Genomic DNA, 21,031 nt, shown 5'->3' with positions numbered 1-21,031 from the left:
TCTATTGCTTAAAACCTTCCAAGGAGTCCCACTACACTGAGAAGAAAACCAGCATCTCTTGCCAAAATGGCCTACAAAGGCCCAGCCAGCCTCTGCCTTTCTCACCTCATGTCATGCCACTCTTCTCCATGTTTAGGCTGCATTGTTTTTCTGCGAGTTCTGAGGACATACTTTCCCATCTCAGGGCCTTTGCACATGCAGTTTCCTCTGCCTGAAGTGTTCTTTTCTCACTCTATCCATCTCAGTTCTTCTTGCAGAGATGCATCTCCTGCCACTCCCCCTCTGTCCCAGTTTCTCTTCAGTCTTTGTGTTTTGTTTTTGTTTTTCTGAGTTCTAACCACTGGACCGTCAGGGAATTCCCATCGTTTGTTTTCATATTACTTTTTATTTACTTATTTATCATTAGTTTTGGCTGTGTTGGGTCTTCGCTGCTGTGTGCGTGCTTTCTCTAGTTGCAGCCAGCGGGGGCTACTCTTTGTTGCGGTGCGCGGGCTTCTCATTGCGGTGGCTCCTCTTGTTGCGGAGCAGGGGCTCTAGGTGTGCGGGCTTCAGTAGCTGTGGCACACGGGCTTAGCTGCTCCGTGGCATGTGGGATCTTCCGGGACCAGGGCTCGAACCCATGTTCCCTGCATTGGCAGGCGGATTCTTAACCACTGCGCCACTAGGGAAGTCCCTGTTTTCATATGACTTAACAGGATTTATCTTGTTTATTTGTTTACTCAGCTTTGTCCACTACCCACTCCCTGTTGTAAGCTCTGAAGGCAGGAACACATGCTTATTCACTGCTTTCTCCCCAGGGATGGTGGGGATAGGACAGTGCTGGCATTTAGTAGAAGCGCAGGACATTGAGTGCAAACATTCCTTCTCTGTAAAGCCCTCAGCATCGTGGGAGAGTTAGGGGCACCTTCTTCGGAGTTCCTGTAACAGTTTGTGTATAGCACGTAAGTCCAATAACCACGCGTTATTTACTTGTTTGTCTCCTTGACCAGGCCATGGTGAACAGGCTTCTGGAACACAGAGCTATATCTTACTCATTTTTAAACCCTCTGCTTCTAGTGCTATGCCTGGATCATAGTAGGCACTTGATACAATGATGGCACGTGATGAATGAATGTATGAATAAATGAGTGAAATAGTATTCTCATGGGAAAGGATGACTTAGCTAAAAGCTGGGAGTGCAATTTTTCTGAGGACAGAGGAGCAGATACTGTGCTTTTGGAGATGGAAGTCTGAATTCACCTCTGAGGCTAGATAGCCCCTTTATTTGGGCAAGGAAAATATTTGGGGAAAAAAAGCTCTTGAGCTGTACAAATGTGAAACAGAGGTCTCTTTTTGAAATGAGAAGTCTGTAGACAAGGAGATGCTAAATTCTTTTGCATAATTATATAAAAGATTTTTTCCTATGGGTAGAGTTATAACTCTGCACATTACTTCTTAGAAAAACAATTTTTCCTCTCTGTGGGTATTCGTGGAAGAAAGCTAAGTTCCAAGGAAGGAGACAGGAGCATGGCCACTGCATCATGGCATACGACAGGGGCTAAGGAGAGAAGTGGCTTGGCTCACACAGTCAGGTAAGGAAGGAAGTCATCACATAGTATGTACCTCAGGGGACCAGCCTTGTCACCTGCTCTCCTGCATGAAAAACAAGCATTGATTTGTTCATAGTTATGGGGTCAAAAATTTAAATTGAACACAGAAGTGAACGCTATGGGAAAATAAGAGTGTTTTCAAAGGTCATAGCTAGTTTCTTTTTCATAATTCTTTTTTCCTAGCTAATCATTCTTCATTTGCTAATATTTTCTTCTCTCTGTCAGCCTACACAGTTTTTTGTTGTTGTTTTTTGTTTGTTTGTTTTGTGGGGAGAGGTTACATGTTTACACATAATGGTACAAATAGTTATCTGTTAATTCATTTAAAAATGTTCATATTATGATTTATTTTCCTCTTTGCCCAAACTGTAGGTGGGCCCAGGATAGAGAAGAACTGAGCAAAGAGGAACCTGAAAGAAGCCTGTAATTTGGGGTACATGATAGGAGTCTTACCCACGAGAGCATTGAGGGACTGGGCAATGGTTTGAGCAGCTTGGCTCTCTCTGTTGGCTTGTATGTAGAGGAACAAGGGGAAACCCATGGAATTTGGACCCTGAAGACTTAGATTTGGGTTTTGACTTGGACATTTGTTAGGCACGTGAGTTTACCTTTTTCAGGATGATTTGTCATTTATAAAATGGAGATAAATAAAAACAACATCTGCTTCACAAAGTGGTAAGGATTAAATGAGATTCTGTGTGTGAAAGCACATTTTCCACTATAAAACTCTATATGTATGTGTGTATCTTGTCTACACAACTACCATTCTCTTTCGTCTTCATTGCTAAGAGCATCCTGATTTTATATGAGATATTTGAGCTTAGCTAATCATTTCTACTCCATTCACCCTCCACTACTTATTTATTTTCTTAGCTTCCTTTGCAGCCATGAGACCCAGTTCCAGCCAACGAGATGTAAGGGGAGGTCTGCTGGGGCTTTGGGAGAGTTTCCTCCCTGACAAGAGGAGAGCCACTTTTCCCACCATCACTGCCATTCTGTATTGTTTGGATGCTAGTGAAAGATCCTGATTCTTGGAGCTGTGGAAGCCATTTTGAGAACATGAGGTAAGAAGCATGAGGATGAAAAGCTGACTTGTAGAGAGTGGCAGAGTAGAAGAACTGGAAGTTGCCTGGGTCTTTTTGACTTCATCAAATTTCTGAACCAATCTGGAACTACCTCACTTCAGGTTTCTAGGTTTGTGAGATGGTTAAATGACTTTATTGATTGAGCCACTGCTAGTCAGGTATTCTGTTACTTGCAACTAAATGCATCCTACCTGATACCATGTGCATAGTGCTTATGTGGGAGCGTGCATGTGAGTGTGCTTCCTTGAGGACTTTGGTGTAACAGGTGAGAACACTAAATATGGGAGTCAAAAAGCTGGGATAACTGGCTCTGAATTAACACTCTGAGCCTCGACTTACTGATCTATACAATGGGAATAATACCACTTAACCCACAGTGTAGTTGGGAGGGCTAAATGAAATATATAATAACTACAAATGAAAATGCTTTGCAACTCCACAAGGGTTATATAGACCTAAGGTGTTCTTAGATATCCTCCTGCTGTTTGACTGCCGTGGAGGAGGGATGAAGGCATGCAGGTAGAAATGACTTAAGTGAATTTGGTTTTTGTCAACAACCCCCAATGCTGCCCCTCTTTCATGATCTCCAGTGAAATATTCCCAAAGGTCTCAAGCTGTCCCCTCAATGCCCAGTACTGTCTAGTTCTCCATTTCTCATATTTAAAGATGCTTTCTTATTCCTTCTTCTCCCATTTCAGTTTCTCCAATAAGACATGGACTCATCTTGTGCCTGTCACCTCAGGCCCAGTTAATTGTTGCCCACCAATGCAGTTATGTGTTGGTGTGTGCCCGGGGCTTTCTCTGTTATACAAGGCCTTAAACTGATGGGGTGACAAGAGTAGATCACGGAAAAGCACTTGGCTTCTTAGTGCTTTTTGGGGACCTCAGTTGGGAGGGCTGTTCAGGTCACAACTATTCCCCTCTCTGGGAAGGACCTCCTCCATAGGTGTGCACCCCAATGGCCTCCTGTATGCTAGGTGACCTGGCCAGGAGTTTGGTGATTGACTCAGGATGGGGCAATCAGAACCCTGGGATTTTAAAAACTGGAGTGGGAGAAATAGATTTGGCACTCTCTAGTGAGGTCTGAGTTCTTGGTTCTGGTTAGTTCTGAGGCCCACCTGCACCCCATGCCTTTCCTGCCACACTATGAAGCTTTCCCAGTGAACCCCCTTGTCTTGGTTTGGGTTGCATCAAATCCAGACACGGAGACAAGGACTTGATCTTGTTTGATTGGTGGTGTATTTGGGTGATGATCCCAGAGAACGTAAGTGAGGGAGTGGGGAAGTGAGAGAGAGAAAGGAAAAAACCAATAAGGGTGTAATAATGAGCAAGTCGTTTCCTGCTGTGGGCAACTGAAGCTCAGTCCTGCTGGGGACCTCTGGAAACTGGACCATATCTCACAGTCATTCCACCAGAGGATGGGGAGGTGGGGCGTTTATCACCGACTTCCATCCCTACTGGCTGAGATTTGTCCCTAGGGGTGTCTGCTCCCTGGCACTTCTGGGTCATGCCTGCAGCACACCCAGGCAGCCTGCCTTGGAGATGGAGAGAGCCCCAATGTGGAGGAGCAGAGAGATTCAGGTTTTTGAGGTGAGAAGGTGACAGTGTCCTGCGGACTGTCTATAGCTGCAGAACTCAGGTGGGCAGAGCAATATTGAGAAAGACATCAACAGTGTCTGCCACACCTCCTCAGGGCTTAAACTAGTTCACTTTGCGTTTCTGTCACTTATGGCTACAGAAGTCCCGATTATGAAGCTCGCCTCAGTTCTTCCCACAGAGGCAGCTACGTCCACGTTGGGCCAGCCTTGTGTACAAGGCACTGCCGCCAGGAGCACTTTCCTTAACATATGCCACACCAGTAGCTACTGAGGGGTCAGTGGGGGCAAAAGGACTGTGGCAAAATGTATGGGCTGGCTGCAGGGCCAGGGGTCAAAAATGGCTCGTTGTTGTCTGGTGAAGGGCTCTGAACACAGAGGAGCAGCCAAACTCTGGGGAAATATTAAGGTGCCTACCCTAATCTCTTCCCCAGTGTGTAAAGAACTCACTTTTGCTGCCATATGATCTCAAAGTACAATGTCTAAACTGAATTTTGAAGACACAATTCTTTTAAACAGCACATGAACAGAACTTAATGGTGAACCCCAAACTGAGATGATGCACAATTATCTGCTGACCTCCTAAGTTACTGGAAAGTTGGTTTTCTCTTTACTCACCTGAAATCAAGTGTTCGGAATGCATTCAGTTGCAGGGAACTCACATCTGACTTTAAGGGCTCATACAGATCGGAGCTTCTTTGCCTCACATAACGAGAGGACTGGTTGCTGGTGATGGGTCAGCAGCTGACCGTGCTGTGAGGGACTCAGTCATCCCTCACTTTCATCCACTGGATGAATTATAAGTGAGTCCACTCTGTTTAGTCCTTCTACTGAAGGGGAGTTCTATGCAAAGGTAGTTTTAGAGGCTAGAGAAGTAAAAAAAAAAAAAAAATTAAAAGTAGTGTTAAAAATAATGAGCATGTGCTTTAGGATTTGGCAGTGTTCTCTTTAAAAAGTGTTTTGCCTCATACCTGGTCCTGGCCCTTGTCATACTTAAGATAGATACTTTCTCTTTTGTTTTGTTCTGTTGCCTCATGTGCTGTAGGGCCAAAGTCATTGCCACGAGTAGGGGCGGTATAGAGCAGAGAGAGTAAGGACTCTGGGCCCTGGAACCACACGAGTCAGTTGATCTGTGACCATTTTTGACCGACGAAAAGGATGATATCTGGTAGTTCATCATAATCTGACTGAGTGTTGATTATGAAATAACTTTCTCAGCTCCTCAGTGACCAAGCAAGGACTCAAACACTGTTTGTGGTGCCGTGCCGCCTCTCTCCAATTTTTTTTGAACACTTTGGGTCTTCTCACCTCTGGGTAATAAAGCTAAAGATAGAAACTTTTCCTACTTTTCAAACTTTCCTGTGCCCCCTCAGAAGTTGTGAGAAAACACAACCAGCATCTTCTGGAAGATTAGGAAGGCAGTAAGATTCCGGAGCCACCTTCCGGCTGACATTTGAGCCCTCCTTTCAGCACGGTCAAGCCTTTTGGAGGCAGCGTATGGCTTGTATCAAACTCTATATTTAGGAAGAACAACTGTGAGCTATGACAGGAATTCTCTTTAACACTTATCCTTAAACCGAGTTCCCCTCCAGCCCCGAGCCAGGAGCAGCTCTCAATACCGGGTGAGGCACAGAGCACTTGAGCTATTTCAGCCACATGAAAAGCATCGGAACTGAGATCACAGCTCAGAGGACACCGGGCGTCCCTTCCACTCACTGAGAAGCCTTGTATTCTTGCACCTGGCTGCCTGGAACTTTCCTCAGGCAGGAAACAAGTACATAAAGCAGGTAAGCAGGAGGACCCAGCTCAGGCAACTGGGCTTTCTGAAGGAAATTTCCTTGCTACCTAACTTGAAGTGGCTACTTATAACTTTGTAGGCTTGTAACCAGTGGGTGTAGCTTCCTTGTAAATTCACTGTTCATTGGTGATGTTGCTGCTTCTGTTTTATAAATTGTTGGGGGGCGGGGAGGTTGAAAGGATATCGAACTAAAAGTAGTTTTCATTGATAGGGACATTAAGAAAATTTCCATGGTCCAGATATGATGACTGTGACCCTGAGCATGAGATCATTTTGATTCTTATGGCCAGGATTACAGTCAGTCAGCTGCAGACTGATTCGGGCTGTAAGCCTAGAAATAATCAGGAGAATTTGGGTCAGAGAAAAGCTATAATGCTAGCTCTTTGGTTTACCTAAATGCAAATTATTGCCAGAGCTGTTAACACAGTACAAGTTTAAAACGCTTTTCTCCTCTCCCTAAGCACCAGGCTTGGCCTCAGTGATAAAGTTCTATCAACCTATAAATCCATTAATACTCCAGACCCATCTTTTTGAAAGCCTCACTTCAATCGCAGTGTTCCCCATACCCAGCAGAGTAGAGGGCAGCAGCCCTGTCTCTCCCTATGTGGGCACCAGATTATGATACGTGGCAATGCTGAGTGTCTCTTCGCTCTCGGCATATCTCAGGCAGAGTTGAATAAAGACTTAGTTCGGACAGCTGAACATCTTTCTACACCCTTCTTGGGAATTATTTTTAGCAGCAGACAGAAGATAATTCCCTGTGAGACTGAGCTGTAGCCACTTAATTGACCTTTAAAAAGAACAAACGAAGCCCCCTCTCTCCATATATTGATTTATTTTCCTCTGAATCCCTGCTTATTAAATTAGCGATATTAATGTTGACAAATTTTTAGTAAGTGAAAGAGTCTTACTTAGAAGTCAGATATTAGATGCTGTCCAATCAAATACCAGCAGAGGTATATTGTACATGACTCAGCATACGGACCATTAAAGATCCCCACTGACTTGCAGAACTGCCAGGAAAGCTCAACTGTGCTAAGCCGGCAAGCATTTCCATTGTAGTATAGGCTTTGTAAAAGTCAATGGTAAAACTTTCCATGTTCTCAAATTGTAGCCAGAACCAGGAGACACAGTAATAGAGTGCTTTAAAGAGTACCTCTTTGGATGAAAAGCTGTGGCCCCGGTGTGAGTGGAGTTGTGCATCTAAGGCATAGCTTTCTTTTTTGGTCCTGGGATGAGGCATGCAGATACAGAAGGAAGGTGCATTCTACACCCTGCATCCTTAATGGAGGTGAACGCAGGGCCAGGGAAAGAGCCAGGGAACACTGTCTATTTTTATTCATCAGTGTGCTTTGCCCTGATTTCTCTGAGAATAATGAGGACAGCGGGAACGGCTGCAGAAATGATTTACACAAACGTTATCTAGCCCGTTTGCAAGGAATGAGAGCTGGGATCTGACCAACTTTCTAGAGGTGTCTGTCTCGCAGACTGACGTATATGTTAAGAAGGAATTTGTATGCAAATGAGATTATACCAATGCTATACAAGGCCCAAGGAATATCCATCCGCTAGGCTGAGAGGTCCACAAAATACAAAGCAATCCAGGACTTTAGCGAAAAAACAAAATCAGCCTAATTTAAAAAAAAGTCAATGCGGTATAAATAACACAATCATTCACTGCCTGATTTTTTCCCACATTTCAACTTGCTATTGTAATAACATAAAGAAATTCCTAATCCCCACATTTCAAATTGACATACAATAAATTTTTTAAAGTTCCCAAGTGATATTAGTTAAACTTTAATTGTACACGTACAGAGAATGCTATATGATGAGATATTTAAAGTCCTGTGAGAATTATTGCTTTGCATGTCTTCTAATAGCTTTTGAGGAATAGAAACATTAAAAATTAAACTACCAAGCTTTTCCTTTTGAAATTGAGCTGTGTGTCCTAGATCCAAAAATTAAAAATCCTTCATTGACTTTTTGACACTGCAGGAAAGACAGCAACCTATCTGAAACATATCATAGAGCAAAAATGGATTCCTAATTGTTCAACTTGTTATTGCTTTTTAACTTTTTAACCATATAAAAAAATAAATTTATTTATTTTTTTATAAATTTATTTATTTTTGGCTGCTTTGGGTCTTCGTTGCTGTGCTCGGGCTTTCACTAGTTGTGGTGAGCGGGGGCTACTCTTCGTTGCGGTGCACAGGCTTCTCTTGTTGCCGAGCACGGGCTCCAGGTGCCTGGGCTTCAGTAGTTGTGGCACTCGGGCTCAGTAGTTGTGGCTCATGGGCTCTAGAGCGCAGGCTCAGTAGTTGTGGTGCACGGGCTTAGTTGCTCTGCGGCATGTGGGATCTTCCCGGACCAGGGCTTGAACCCGTGTCCCCTGCATTGGCAGGCGGATTCTTAAGCACTGCGCCACCAGGGAAGTCCCTATTTTTTTAACCATATTGAAAATAATTCTACCTAGACCCTTATGCATGAAGGCTGTATCTGTATATTACCAAAACATTCAGGTGAAACTGTAAAAAAAAAAAATCCCATTGTTTTCATGTATGTGACTCCAAGGACTATATAGTTGAGTATACTAATTTCAGAGATTTAAAAAAATTATGTAATTGTTTAACTTTGTATAATAGAGCCTAAGACTTTGAAGACCTCAGAAAGAAAAAAAAGCAAGTTTTTCAGAGTTCTCAGATCGTAAATTTTATCTCTAAAGTGTGTGGGGCATCACTACAGCAGTTTTTACTCTGTACTTAGAGCTGTAGACCAGTATAGAACTAAAAAGTCTCCAGCTAAGGGCAATGGCAATAAAACAATACATATTTGCACCATGCTTTACAGTTTTCAAGGCATTTTCAGGAACCTTATGTCATTTTGATTCGTACCACAACCTGTGAAGTAGGTGAAATTTAAGGAAGAGGAAATGGGCCTAGAGATGTTGACTGACGTAGTCCAGAGGACACCGGACGTGCAACAAATGCCAACACGGCTCTCGGTGTTCACTGACTCACCAGTGAGCCCACACACTTACACCAGTCAACTGAGGAAACTCTAGTCAACCCAGTTTATCATTTGGGTTTAAAAAGCAGCGTGTTTTTAATTCACTGAATTTCAAACTTTTTCACTCCGTCCTGTCGACATTTAATAGACCTAGCTATAACATCACTTGTACAGAGCTGGGCTGTTCCCTGCTCCCTGAGCCCCAGTAAACCTCGGCCACTAGTCCCTGGGCTCTAAGTCAGGTCTCACGAACTGAAAGAAAGCAAAGGTCCTTTGGGAAGGAAGCACTGCTACCTCTTAGGGATCTGACATGGTCACATAAGTCCTATTTGCCTTCTGAGACTGATTCGTTAAAAGAAAAGAAGACAGAGGCGAGGCTTGCCTGCCAGCTGCCTGGTTGCCTGGTTTACAGAGCCCAGGCTCTGGACGCACAGAGCAGGGAGACGCGGCCCATGTCCCCCAGGTCTCTGTGCAGAACAGACACGAGCACAGCGAGCAGGGAGCATCGCAATAGTAAGAATGCGATACAGGCCATTTCTCTTTGGGTGTTTGACAGAGGCGAGGCGGTCCCGATGGACTGACGTGCAGCCCTGGCAACAACTCGGTTCAGATCAAAAGTTCAGTTTCAAGCAGAAAGCTTCTGAGGCCCCAAACAAAGGTGTTTTATTCCCACAACCTCTTTGCTTTGCTGTTCTTGGCAGGGGGGCAAGAGGGCAGGGAAGGAGATGATAGCGCCTTTCAAGTTTCTGATTGCCTATCATGAGCATCAGGGGAGAGGCATCTCAGCATTTCTCCTCCTGAATGATTTATCCAGCGCTCTAGTGTTCCCTCTCCCTGAGGCATTAGGAAGGAGAGTCTCTAAGTAACCGGAAACTGAGACTGAAAGAATATATGGCCAGTGAAAGGGGTGACTGCCCAGTTGAATCATGAGTTAAATTCAAATTTATCACGATTGAGAATCTGAATGCCGCCACCTCTAACAGTTTCTTACCTGTTTTTTTAGGGATAAGACCTTGTCGATATGTCGAAACAGCCAGTTTCCAATGTCAGAGCCATCCAGGTAAGTAGACATATTTGTGTTTTAACATCAGCAACTTCCAGTCTGTTTGCTTAATAAATCAGACTTTTTGTGACTGTTCACCCCAACTGATGATTCACTTCAAAAAGAAAAGAAAGACTCGTGTAAGGTACAATTAAGGAAGGATATAAGGCTGGTAATGTATAACTGAGAAGGGAGAAGGTATTTTTGTAAGGGAGTCAAAGTTTATAAATGAGAATTAAATGGTCTTCTACAAAAATGCAGTGTGTATGTTTTTTGATATGCTTTTTGATGTGTAAGTTTTTGATATGCTCATCGATGGGAATTTAACAATTCAATTTCCATTTTTATATCCAATTGAGTTTGTTGACTCATCTGTTTAGAATACATCTTTCTTTAAATAACATCCTTTTCTTGTCAAGTGTTCTTCCCAAGGCTTGGGTATTTATTTTTTAAGGTCCGTATGCTATTATGTCTCCTCATGCCCTCTCAACAAACAAATTCTTTGGTTGTTTCATCTGACTTAAGTGTTACCCACAATAAGGGGAGGGGGAAGCAGGCATTTTGGAACACAAATACAATTATGGAGAAAATTTTAGTATTTGTTTTGACTCAGTACTAAATTTGTTATTTCTCTTAAGAGCTTGGTGTTTAACTCTCAAGTGGCTCCCATACTGAGACGGTGGGCACAATGCTTTATCGTAAAATTCCATCTTTCCTTTCCATCAAGATGGAGCCTTTTGTACTTTCTCTAAAGGAACTTTAAAACTTTTTTTCCCTGGGCTTTCCTGAATACTGCACAGCATATGGTAGTTTCTGAATACTTGGGGTCTGATGCACCATCATACATACACCTACTCATAAACGACTGTATTTTGAAGGGACATGCATGTGGTTAGATTGTGGTGTGAGGAATCCTAGCACACACCGGTGGTGGAAGTGGGTGGAGGGACGTATCTTTACCCGTCATGACTAATGCATAGCCTCAAATGGATGGGGTTCTTAACTGGTAAGATATATAACAACCTCTGGAAACCTGTCACAGAACAAACCACCAAGGAAGGGCCTATTGGCAAGGATTCAACTCTGCATTGCCATGTTTGGCCCTCTGGTGTCCACCTAGTGAGTTTCTGATGTATGTACCCTGACATTGGTAGTAGAATTCATTTTGCCTCCCAGGCCTGTGAGCATCCTTGAGCCTTTGAACCTTCTCTTTTACCCAGTGTGTATAGCTGTTAGTGGCATGGGCTGTGAAGCCAGATTAGTGGAGTTTGAATCCTTAATCCATTTTGTACTGGTGTGGGATCACGGGGAAAACCACTTTACCTACTTTACTTCTCTGCCTCTGTTTCCACATCTGTAAAATGGGGACAGTACTCACCTCCTAGGGCTACACGTATAAGATGCTTAAAACAGCACAGTAAGCCCTCATTAAGGGTCACATTGTTACTATAATACTTATCATTCCGGAATGCTCTGTGTTAAAGTGACAAAAAATAATACCATTTAATCACTGCATCTGAAGCTGTCAAAGTGCTAAACATAAAATTTCCTTTCTATTTTGCAGGACACAAAAACATAGTCTCTCAGGCTGCCTTTTATTCTCTTCCTTTTATAGCTGAAAGTGTGTTGATTTTTCTTCCTTAGTGCTTCCTGGCCTCCCTCAAATCTACACTGAAAATTCACCCGTATTTTACCTATTAATTTTGACCTTGATATATTTTTAGGTCTGTAATATTTAAAAAGCTGCTATTGACTGTTCTCAATAGCTGTTATTATACTGCATTTAAAAAAAAATCCATCTACTCTACCAACAAAGGCAGTGCTTCCTTATGGATGTGGTATTGCCTCTCTCAATATATTTTATGCCAGACAGAAAGCCTAACTTAATGCACCTTCAAATGAAATACTATTTCTTGTGGCTAAATAGGATCTGCACTATCTGATATTTTCCTATCATTTCTGCATTAAATGTAGGGTCTATTAAATAAAATATGAAAATGGTTACTCTATACAAAATGCTTTGTAGTAGGAACATTACCTAGGCTATGGTCTTATGTGGAACAAATAGAAACCCCAGCTGATGAAGGAGTGCCCTTGTTGTATAAGTACTAAAGATCTTAAATGTTCCATTCAACACACTCTAGTCACTTCTTTTTATTAGGATCTCATTTCCAATTCAGTTCAACTGTCACATTCTGGGTGCATACTTTGTTCCAGGCACCATACTAAGTGTTGGCTATGCAAAGATGAACTGAAACCTGATCCTTGAGTTTGAGGAGCTCATGGTCTCCAGGACTCACTAGCTATGCGACTTTGGGCAAGTTGTTTTATCCTCTTTGTGTCTCAGTTTCCTCATCTGTCAAGTGGGGAATTAATAACGTGAGCTCATAGGGTTCCTGCGAGGGTTAAATGAATCAATACTTGTAAGTGCTTAGGCTAGTTCCTGGCTCATTGTAATTGCTCAGTAAATATTAGCCATTATCATCAATCATCATCATCGTAATCATGTAGTTCAACAGTTCCCAAAGTGCGTCTCCTGGAATAGCAGTTTTATGGGATGTTGTTAGTTAAAGGGTTCCATGCTAAAGTGTCTGGGAACACAACATTAAGCAAAGTTGAATGGGATCTTTACTGCAGGATTTCTCAGAGTCCATAACTTGCTAATGGCTTCATATATTTCCAAGAAGGCAGTGATGTATACAATGTTTTCTAAACATATTGGACCTTTTAAATGAGTATCTTGTAGGATAGTATTTTGCAGTGCAAACTTCTAGAAGTAATGACTTAGATCTCTATTTTGTTTGGATTGAGCAAACTTAAGCCTCTGTCAACCATATTTCTAACAGTCAGGCATAGGTAGTTGAATTACTGCACTTATGTACACCAGACAACATGGAGCCAAATGGTTATAAATCTCTACCTGGCCACTCACTAACTCTGTGACCTCAGTTCACCCTTAGTTTACCCTTCTGTAAAATGTGGACATTCATACTACTTAACAGGATTGTTATAATGAATACACAAAATAATGTATGGCAGGTGCCTAGTTTATAGCACACAAAGTCCTTAAGAGATGGCTCTTCTAATTATCCAAGTAAGTAATGCATGGAATGGCCTTGTTTTCTCTTCAGCTGCTTCCATCTCCTCCCTGCCCCAGAATAAGCGGGAGGCCAGAATCAGACCCACCCTCAGAGGAGATGGACAGTTGTCTTTCACATCCACACTGAAGAAGAGATGGCCTTTGAATTGTAAGGGGATTCTAGCTAAGTCTGCATTACTTTTCAGTTGTATTAGTGAAATCTCATTTATCGCAGGGACATAAAAACATCCTGAAGGAGTCAGCTGATTCTTCCATAGTCTGCAGAGGGCCTTTGTCTCCTAAGCAGCTGATAAGGCTCTAGACCAGACGCTGGCCCACCTTTTCTGTAAAGGACCAGATAGTAATCAATACTTTAAGATTTACAGATCACTGGGCCTCTGCTGCACTATTCAGCTCTACTGTTACAGCACAAAAGCAGCCATAGGCAATACATACATGAATGGGTGTGGCTGTGTGCCAATGAAAGTTTATTTACAAAAACAGGTGGCAGGTTGGATGTGGCCCATGGGCCGTAGTTTGCTGACCCCAGTTCTGTGCTCTGTAGGCTGCTTGTTAAACCTCACTGTTGATGGGAATGGAGTTGCAACCAAGGTAACATCAGCACACTAGGCACAGTGGGTCTGATCCTTTCAGATGAAAGAATTTGACATGACAGGTGGTGGGGAAAGCTAGAGCTGCCGGGAAATCTAATCCCATCAGCGATCTGTTTGGTAAGTCTAATGAGACCAAGTGACACTGACCACTGGCAGCACCTGCCTGTCCTTCCCCTTCTTCCTGAACACACCCCCTTTGGCAACTGCCATGGGCCTCCCCAGGGCCTCAGCCCACCCAGAGCCAATGTCCTCTGAGTCGTCACTGGCCCTTTCTCTTCACCATTGATCAAAGTAAGCTGAGTGTTATTTGTCCTTTCACGTGAGATCTGAGAGTTTCATGGTTGAACGGAAAAGAGTCCTGTGCCCTAGTCATAGCTCTGCTCCGTGACTTCACCCCCGGTCCTCATGAGCTGCAAAGGGCAGGGGGCGGGGATGTTGCATTAAATGACCTGTAAGCTTCTGTCCAGCTTCTAATAGTCCATGAACTTCTTGAGAATAACTTCTAAGGTTTATTATTAGGACGATAATAATAGTCAGTTTCTTCAGGGTTTACTATGTACTTGGCACAGTGCAATGGGATTTCCATGGATTATAATGAAAGGTTTGGAGAAGCAAAAAAACTCACCCAGGATCACACAGCCTGTGAGTAGGAGAGTCAGGAACTGAACCCGAGTTGCCTGATCCCAAAGCCCACGTTTGGAACCATTTTGTAACAGTGACTAGTCTTATTACTTACTATCTCCAGTCTGGCACCGAGAGTGAAGATGGAGGAGTGGGTGTAATCATAACTACCAAGGCTACTTGAAGGACAATTACCATTTTATGGATGCTGGGTCCTCCCTTTTAAAGCCCTCAACCGACATTCAGAAACGGTGCCAGCATTTCAGCAGAAGCAGCTAATAGCTTACCCTGATTAAAGTCATCTTAAATGTAAGTTGGCTAGGAGTGAAAAGTACAAAGTAAAGTGACTCAGTAACAAACATGGTCTTGAAATACAAATGACCATGGCCACTGAATCCCACCTCTCTGCTTAATTGACTTAATCAAGCTGCTCGTGAAACTAAAACTAACTCCTTTATCATACATTTTAGAGGAATGATTATATGAGCCTTGCATCATTAGTTAGTGTATGGCTTCCTACTATGGGAAGTTTCCACTGTCACCCAATCCATGTGTAGAACAGAATATCTTGATGCCCTGAGTTTTAGTACTTCTTTCCCTTCCCCACCCGTTACCATTGCTCTTCCACTCTCCATTGCTCAGGGCATAAGGGCTCCGTGGAAGAAAAGAGCCCGACAAAAATATTTACAGACAGGTATTAGGGACTCTAATTCCATCTAGGACTTCCAGTTTATAAAAGGTTTCAGGTATGTGACAATCCTTTGTACAAAGGAACAGACTAAAACCACCCATGGCTGGTCAGTTAATCAAATACATTTATTAAAGCAAATAATAGGGGCTTCCCTGGTGGCGCAGTGGTTGAGAGTCCGCCTGCCGATGCAGGGGACACGGGTTCGTGCCCCGGTCCGGGAAGATCCCACATGCCGCGGAGCGGCTGGGCCCGTGAGCCATGGCCGCTGAGCCTGTGCTCCACAACGGGAGAGGCTGCAACAGTGAGAGGCTCGCGTACCGCAAAAAAATAAAAAAGCTAATAATAATAATGATGATACATACCTTCCTTTACTAGTGCATTTAAATGCGAAAGATAAAATATGAACTTTCATTTGTCACATGTTTTTCCTTTGACCTTGGATCTACTGTTTCTTTCTTAGGTAAACCACTATAACACAGTGTTTATGATTTCCACTGCTGGTTTCTTTGAAGTGTAGCCAGAACTTGAAATGTAGCAGTTTGACTCTAGAGCTACCTCCAGCTGGTGATCTTTGCTGCTCTGCCAGGGCTCCATATTGGTGACATACACTGACTAAGGGATGTCATTTTTTGAGGCTGACATTCACAAGTACTTCAGAAATATAACCTGCCTTCAACCGATTGTAGACATTCTCTTAATAGCTGTACGATACATTATTGAAATCTACTTTCCCCTGGATGACAAGACTACAGTTGAGTCACTCAGAAAATTATTGAAGAGAACAAAAAGTGTTGAGAACAGAGGGGAAAAAAAACACAACAACCTTTCAGTATGAAACATCATGGGTGAAAAACTGGCTGAGTGGGAGTTTCTCAAAATTGTATTGAGTGGGAAAGTTCTGTGTGTTCTGAATCTATTTCACATTTCAAGAATCCCTAAAGACAAAGAAGTCATGCATTCTAGCGATACAGAGCTTTATTTTAAAATGGGTTGGATATATTTTAGTTGGTGTGTGTATGTATGTGTGTGTGTGTGTGTGTGTGTGTGTCTGTCTGTCTGTCTGTCTGTCTTCCTAATCTAGGCTAATATATCAAATAAGAAATCTTTTAAAATTAGCTATTGGGAAAACACCCCTGTTTCTGAGAGTCTTCTGTGAAGATGCTAGAAATCTCAAAATGTCATATCCTGCTCCATTCAGAGAAGGACTAGGACTGTAAGAATAGGAGAGCACAGAAAGAAATATTGTAAAATGCAACCCTATAGGGGCTCCTCTTCCAGCGGCTGGGAGAAAGCCATGGGGGAGGCTATAGATTCTGGCAGGTACTGTTGGAGACCTTGGAAAACTAAAGATAGAACCCGTGGGGAGTCATCTGAAACAAATATGCAATGGCAGGAAACTCCAAAAGCCTGAGCGCTAAAAGGAGAGACTGAGTGGGGACGAAAAGGGAGGGGGAGATAAGAGAACAAGGGCTCTGGAAAGCAAAGTGGAGTGGGATTGTCAGTATCCAGTGGCTAGCAGCTACAGAATCCAGCCCACTGGGGAAAGATGCCATTGCACTGTAAGTCACACAGGAGTAGCTGTGGAGGGAATACTGTTTCCAGAATTCTCGGGCTCAAAGCCTGGAGCCAAGCAAGAGAACAATACAAATAATTAAGGGACTAGTGGAATTAACTTACAGGGAATTCTTTCGGCTTTTCTTCACCTGGTGAGATCAAGTGTAGTATTCATTTCACATCAGATAGGTCTATTATCAGGGAACTGTATCCTGTTCTGGCAAAAGATGATCTAGTAGATTTTTTCCATTCCAACTTTGAGGATGTAACAAAGTATGTATAGCTTGGGAAAGTGATGCACTGGGTCTGCTACATCAGGGGCATATTTAGAAATATTTAAGATTAATAAATCTCAAGGAGGGAATAAAAGCAAGGGAAGGTGTTACAAAAGGAAAAAACAAAAGCCTGCTTCCTTTACACTTACACAGAATCTATATAGAGAAGGAAGTCCAACCTCATATCAACTCCAGGTCATTGATTTCTGTTTGTTTATTCTTTCATAAAAACGTAGCTCATATTCCAAACCCATTTTGAGTAGTGAATACCATGTTCAATTTGCAGATGGAAAAATCGAGTCATTGAGAAAGTATTTTGTTTGTGTTCAAACAGCAAGTCAGTGAAAAAGACAAGAATATGACACCAATCCTCTGGCTGATGGAACAAAAACAGAGAGCTTATAGGTCTACACATTTCTATGAAATTCAAGTTACAAGGAATTTTTCTTATGGTTCTAATTTAGCCTATAATTTGTCACTCAAATATCACCGCCCTACAATTATATTAATGAATCATCTCTAATCAGTTACAAAGCAATCCTCTGACACTCCCTTAGGTGTACATTAATGATTGGATACTTGACACGTTCACAGGCTGCTCTGGATCCTGTCAATATTTGCTGTCAAAAAAACCATTTAGGGCTTCCCTGGTGGCGCAGTGGTTGAGAGTCCGCCTGCCGATGCTGGGGACACGGGTTCGTGCCCCGGTCCGGGAAGATCCCACATGCCGCGGAGCGGCTGGGCCGGCGAGCCATGGCCGCTGAGCCTGCGCGTCCGGAGCCTGTGCTCCGCAACGGGAGAGGCCACAACAGTGAGAGGCCCGCGTATCGCAAAAAAAAACCCCCAAAACAAAAACAAAAAAACCACAAAAAAACCCATTTAGGTTCTGGGTTTCTTGAGTCATGCCTTAAAGATGAAAAAGCATCAGGCCAGTGAGTTAACGGCTCACTTTTCAAATGTGGCTTTTTTTTTTTTTTTTTTTTTTTTTGCGGTACACGGGCCTCTCACTGTTGTGGCCTCTCCCGTTGTGGAGCACAGGCTCCGGAAGCGCAGGCTCAGCGGCCATGGCTCACAGGCCCAGCTGCTCCGCGGCATGTGGTATCCTCCCGGACCGGGGCACGAACCCGTGTCCCCTGCATCGGCAGGCGGACTCTCAACCACTGCGCCACCAGGGAAGCCCTCAAATGTGGCTTTTTTTGATGCCTATTCTAGAATTATCCATTTGGCGTGCCCCTTTTCCAAGGCCATTCTCAAGGTGTAAGTTTGTGTGGCCTTGAGCAAATCACCTAACCTCTTTGAGGCTCAGTTTCTTTATGAGTAAAATGAAGATGATAGTCTGCACCTCAGAAGTTTGTTGTGAGGATGAAGGTGTTATGACAACCTAGCTGAATCTTGCTTGGGGTTTTAGGGTGGATAAGGGTGGTTTGTGGTGACCGTGGGGAGGGGTAGTTACTGTTCCACAACTTCATCGCCAGGTTAAGATGAAAGTTAGTCCCAACCCAACTCTGCCACTTTGTTAAACATGCATTTGTTAGCAAACAAGCAGAAACCATCCATACAGTCTGTCTGTGAGCCTGATGAAGCCTCAGCTCTTGTCCCTTTAAATGCTCTGAGTGACTGCCAGTTTGCATAAAAGGTTCATGGGAGGCAGGTGGGGATTCTGTTGCCCCTAGTTGGCAGCAGTCCGCTAGAAATCCTCATTATCAATGACTGGAGACAGGCCCACTTAGGGACCACCCCTCTGAGCTCTGTCTCTAAAGATGCAAGCTATAGGCATCAGATTCTTACACTCTGTTCAGCAGGGTGGGAATTGTCTCTAAAATATTTTAACCACTCTACATATCTTAACCTCTTCCAACTTCATCAAGACAAGCCATTTCTAATAGTCATTCCATTATTTCACTGATTTTTTGCCATTTATGCAAACATTAAAGCCTCGGTTATTGGTGGAGATAAACCTAACAGAAAACACTTGGAGCAGCAATCTGGGGAACGTGGTCTTAGTGATATTTTACCACCTAACCACCCCAGGAGGATGAACTCCCAATGAGAGCAATAGTGTTCCCTACAGTTGTAGTTAAACCAACCTGTGCGTATAAAATATCACACTGTCTATGCTAAAGTAGTTTAAAGTAAATTACAGACATCTTAACAGTGGGCAGAGTGAACATTTTAAATGCACATCAATACTCATTCACTTAGGGGTGATCTCTTTCAATGGTTGTCAGATTTGGGCCCCCAAGTTCCTTGGAAGTGCTCACGGTCCGGGGCTTGGGGGAAGCAGATGGGGTCTGGGCTCCCTATAACCTTGGCCAGAGCAGCTCCACCTCCACCTAGTTTGCATTTTACATATTCTCACAACACTTTACTGAAAAGAAGGGTTCCATGGCCAAGAAGGGTTCCATTAGTGAAGCCTAACATTCACATTAAACAAGTGGGGAAGACAAGACCCAGAGCAGCTGTCACTCTTTCAAGTACAGGGAATCTATAGCCACTCCTAGCATTGGGCTCTTTTCACTACCATAGCCACCCAGGTACCATGGAGAGGCTACAAGCATTCCTAAAATCAATCTCTGAGCAAGAAAAGGTGGTATTTCCATAGCATGTGCTTTACTGAATACACCATCCTGGATGATTTTTACATGTTCCATTACTGAAAACTACAACCCACCATAGAGCATACACACTTGATTAAACGGGTTAGTTTAACAATCATATCTTTCAGAAACAATACTTTAACTTGAACTTCCCATTAGGAAGATGCCCTCTGTACATGCTTAATAAATGGGTCAGGGTAGTGGTGATCTAATTAAACTTTTAGCCAGTTAACTGTCTTCCAAATAGTCCCTATATCAACTTTTCCCCTCTTTCATCCAAACTGTAGTAATGGAAATAGTTATTGGTTCAATATACATCATCTTCGGTGAGTCTTACTTACATTGTTTTGATCTTATTTCAGGACCCTAATGATATTTCATCCTATCTAAGACACTGTCAATTGTAAAATACCAGTATTTTATGTCCTAAGAAATAAAACAAGTGTGCCCATTAAAAATTTAAGATACCATTGACTGTAAGACATGCTCTGATTTCAGAGATATTGAAAGAGGTGCATCTTGGACTTCGTGAAGTATGCTACCATATTTGCCACCATAGAAGACATGTTTTCCCTCTTGTCTTATACCTCCCCCTCCCCCCACTCTAGGCCACCTGATATTTCCATTAAACAGAGGAATAGCATAGAAGGCTCAGCCTTAGTTTTTCCAAAATGCTTCCCTCTAAAATTGTGCTGCACTTATATTGTAGCATATATGATACATACTGACCCCAAATACTTCTTGGCTTGTTGGCCCTAGGAATGGTGATGTCCCTCTCTTGATACCCACAACAAACACTTTGGATCTGTTTCCTTTCCGTGGGATCATCATTATTCTAGTAGGGAAGAAAGTTTTAAAGTCCTATGTGGAAAAAGTCACCTCCTGTTCTACGGAGCAGAACATAGATCCACCATGTTGCATGAACACAGACACTGGATATTTCCTGTGTCTTGAGTTAAACATTCCCCTGGCAACAGAGCTCATACCAGGCAGTTCCAAATACCACACTTCCTAATGATTTTGTTTGGTGTGGTACCAAAATTGCCCAAACTGAGTCATACGGTAACAAAATATGTTGCTCCCTTTGCTCGGGCATCATTTTCATTCATAACATCAGAGCGCAATTTCAACTTTTCAAGCCCACAAATCCAACTACTCATAAGGCAACACTTTATCTCAAGTGGAAAAAAATACACTCTGCCTTAAAAAAAAGTTTTAATGCTTGTTTTATGTGAGTGATACTCCTGGGTGAAGATGTTTTTGGTCTGCATTAAACATTCTTGCCTTTTGATACCAGATGAAGAAGTATGGACAAAATTCAAATTTACATATTCTCTTTCCCAAGTTTGAACTATGTCGGTATTTTCCTTACATAATTTAATGTTTAGCATATTTCATGTTTTCTAGAAGTTATTTTATGTTTACTGTGGGTAGAAATTGGTATTGCATCTTAATAAAGGACAAAAATCTATGAACTGTGAT

At 42.8% G+C, this 21,031-nt stretch overlaps 1 protein-coding gene across 3 annotated transcripts in view; it reads left to right on the top strand.

The window, feature by feature from the left end:
* Positions 1-5,857: 5,857 nt before the first annotated feature.
* The window catches only part of SMPX (small muscle protein X-linked), a 54,409-nt gene continuing 39,235 nt past the window's right edge, over positions 5,858-21,031 (top strand). For 2 of the 3 annotated variants that reach the window (XM_082680780.1, XM_082680781.1), the window contains exons 1-2: positions 5,858-6,056; positions 10,080-10,136. In XM_082680780.1, coding sequence (XP_082536906.1) covers positions 10,098-10,136 — 39 coding nt within the window. In that variant the 5' untranslated portion in view covers positions 5,858-6,056; positions 10,080-10,097. The remainder of the gene's footprint in view (positions 6,057-10,079; positions 10,137-21,031) is intronic. The other variant, XM_082680779.1, reaches the window with a different exon arrangement.

The sequence above is a fragment of the Grampus griseus genome (genome assembly GCF_964374135.1).
Source record: "Grampus griseus genome assembly, chromosome: X".
In the NCBI taxonomy this organism is placed as follows: domain Eukaryota; kingdom Metazoa; phylum Chordata; class Mammalia; order Artiodactyla; family Delphinidae; genus Grampus; species Grampus griseus.
Note: the sequence above shows the minus strand (reverse complement) of the source record. Positions and strands in the feature narration are given on the sequence as shown.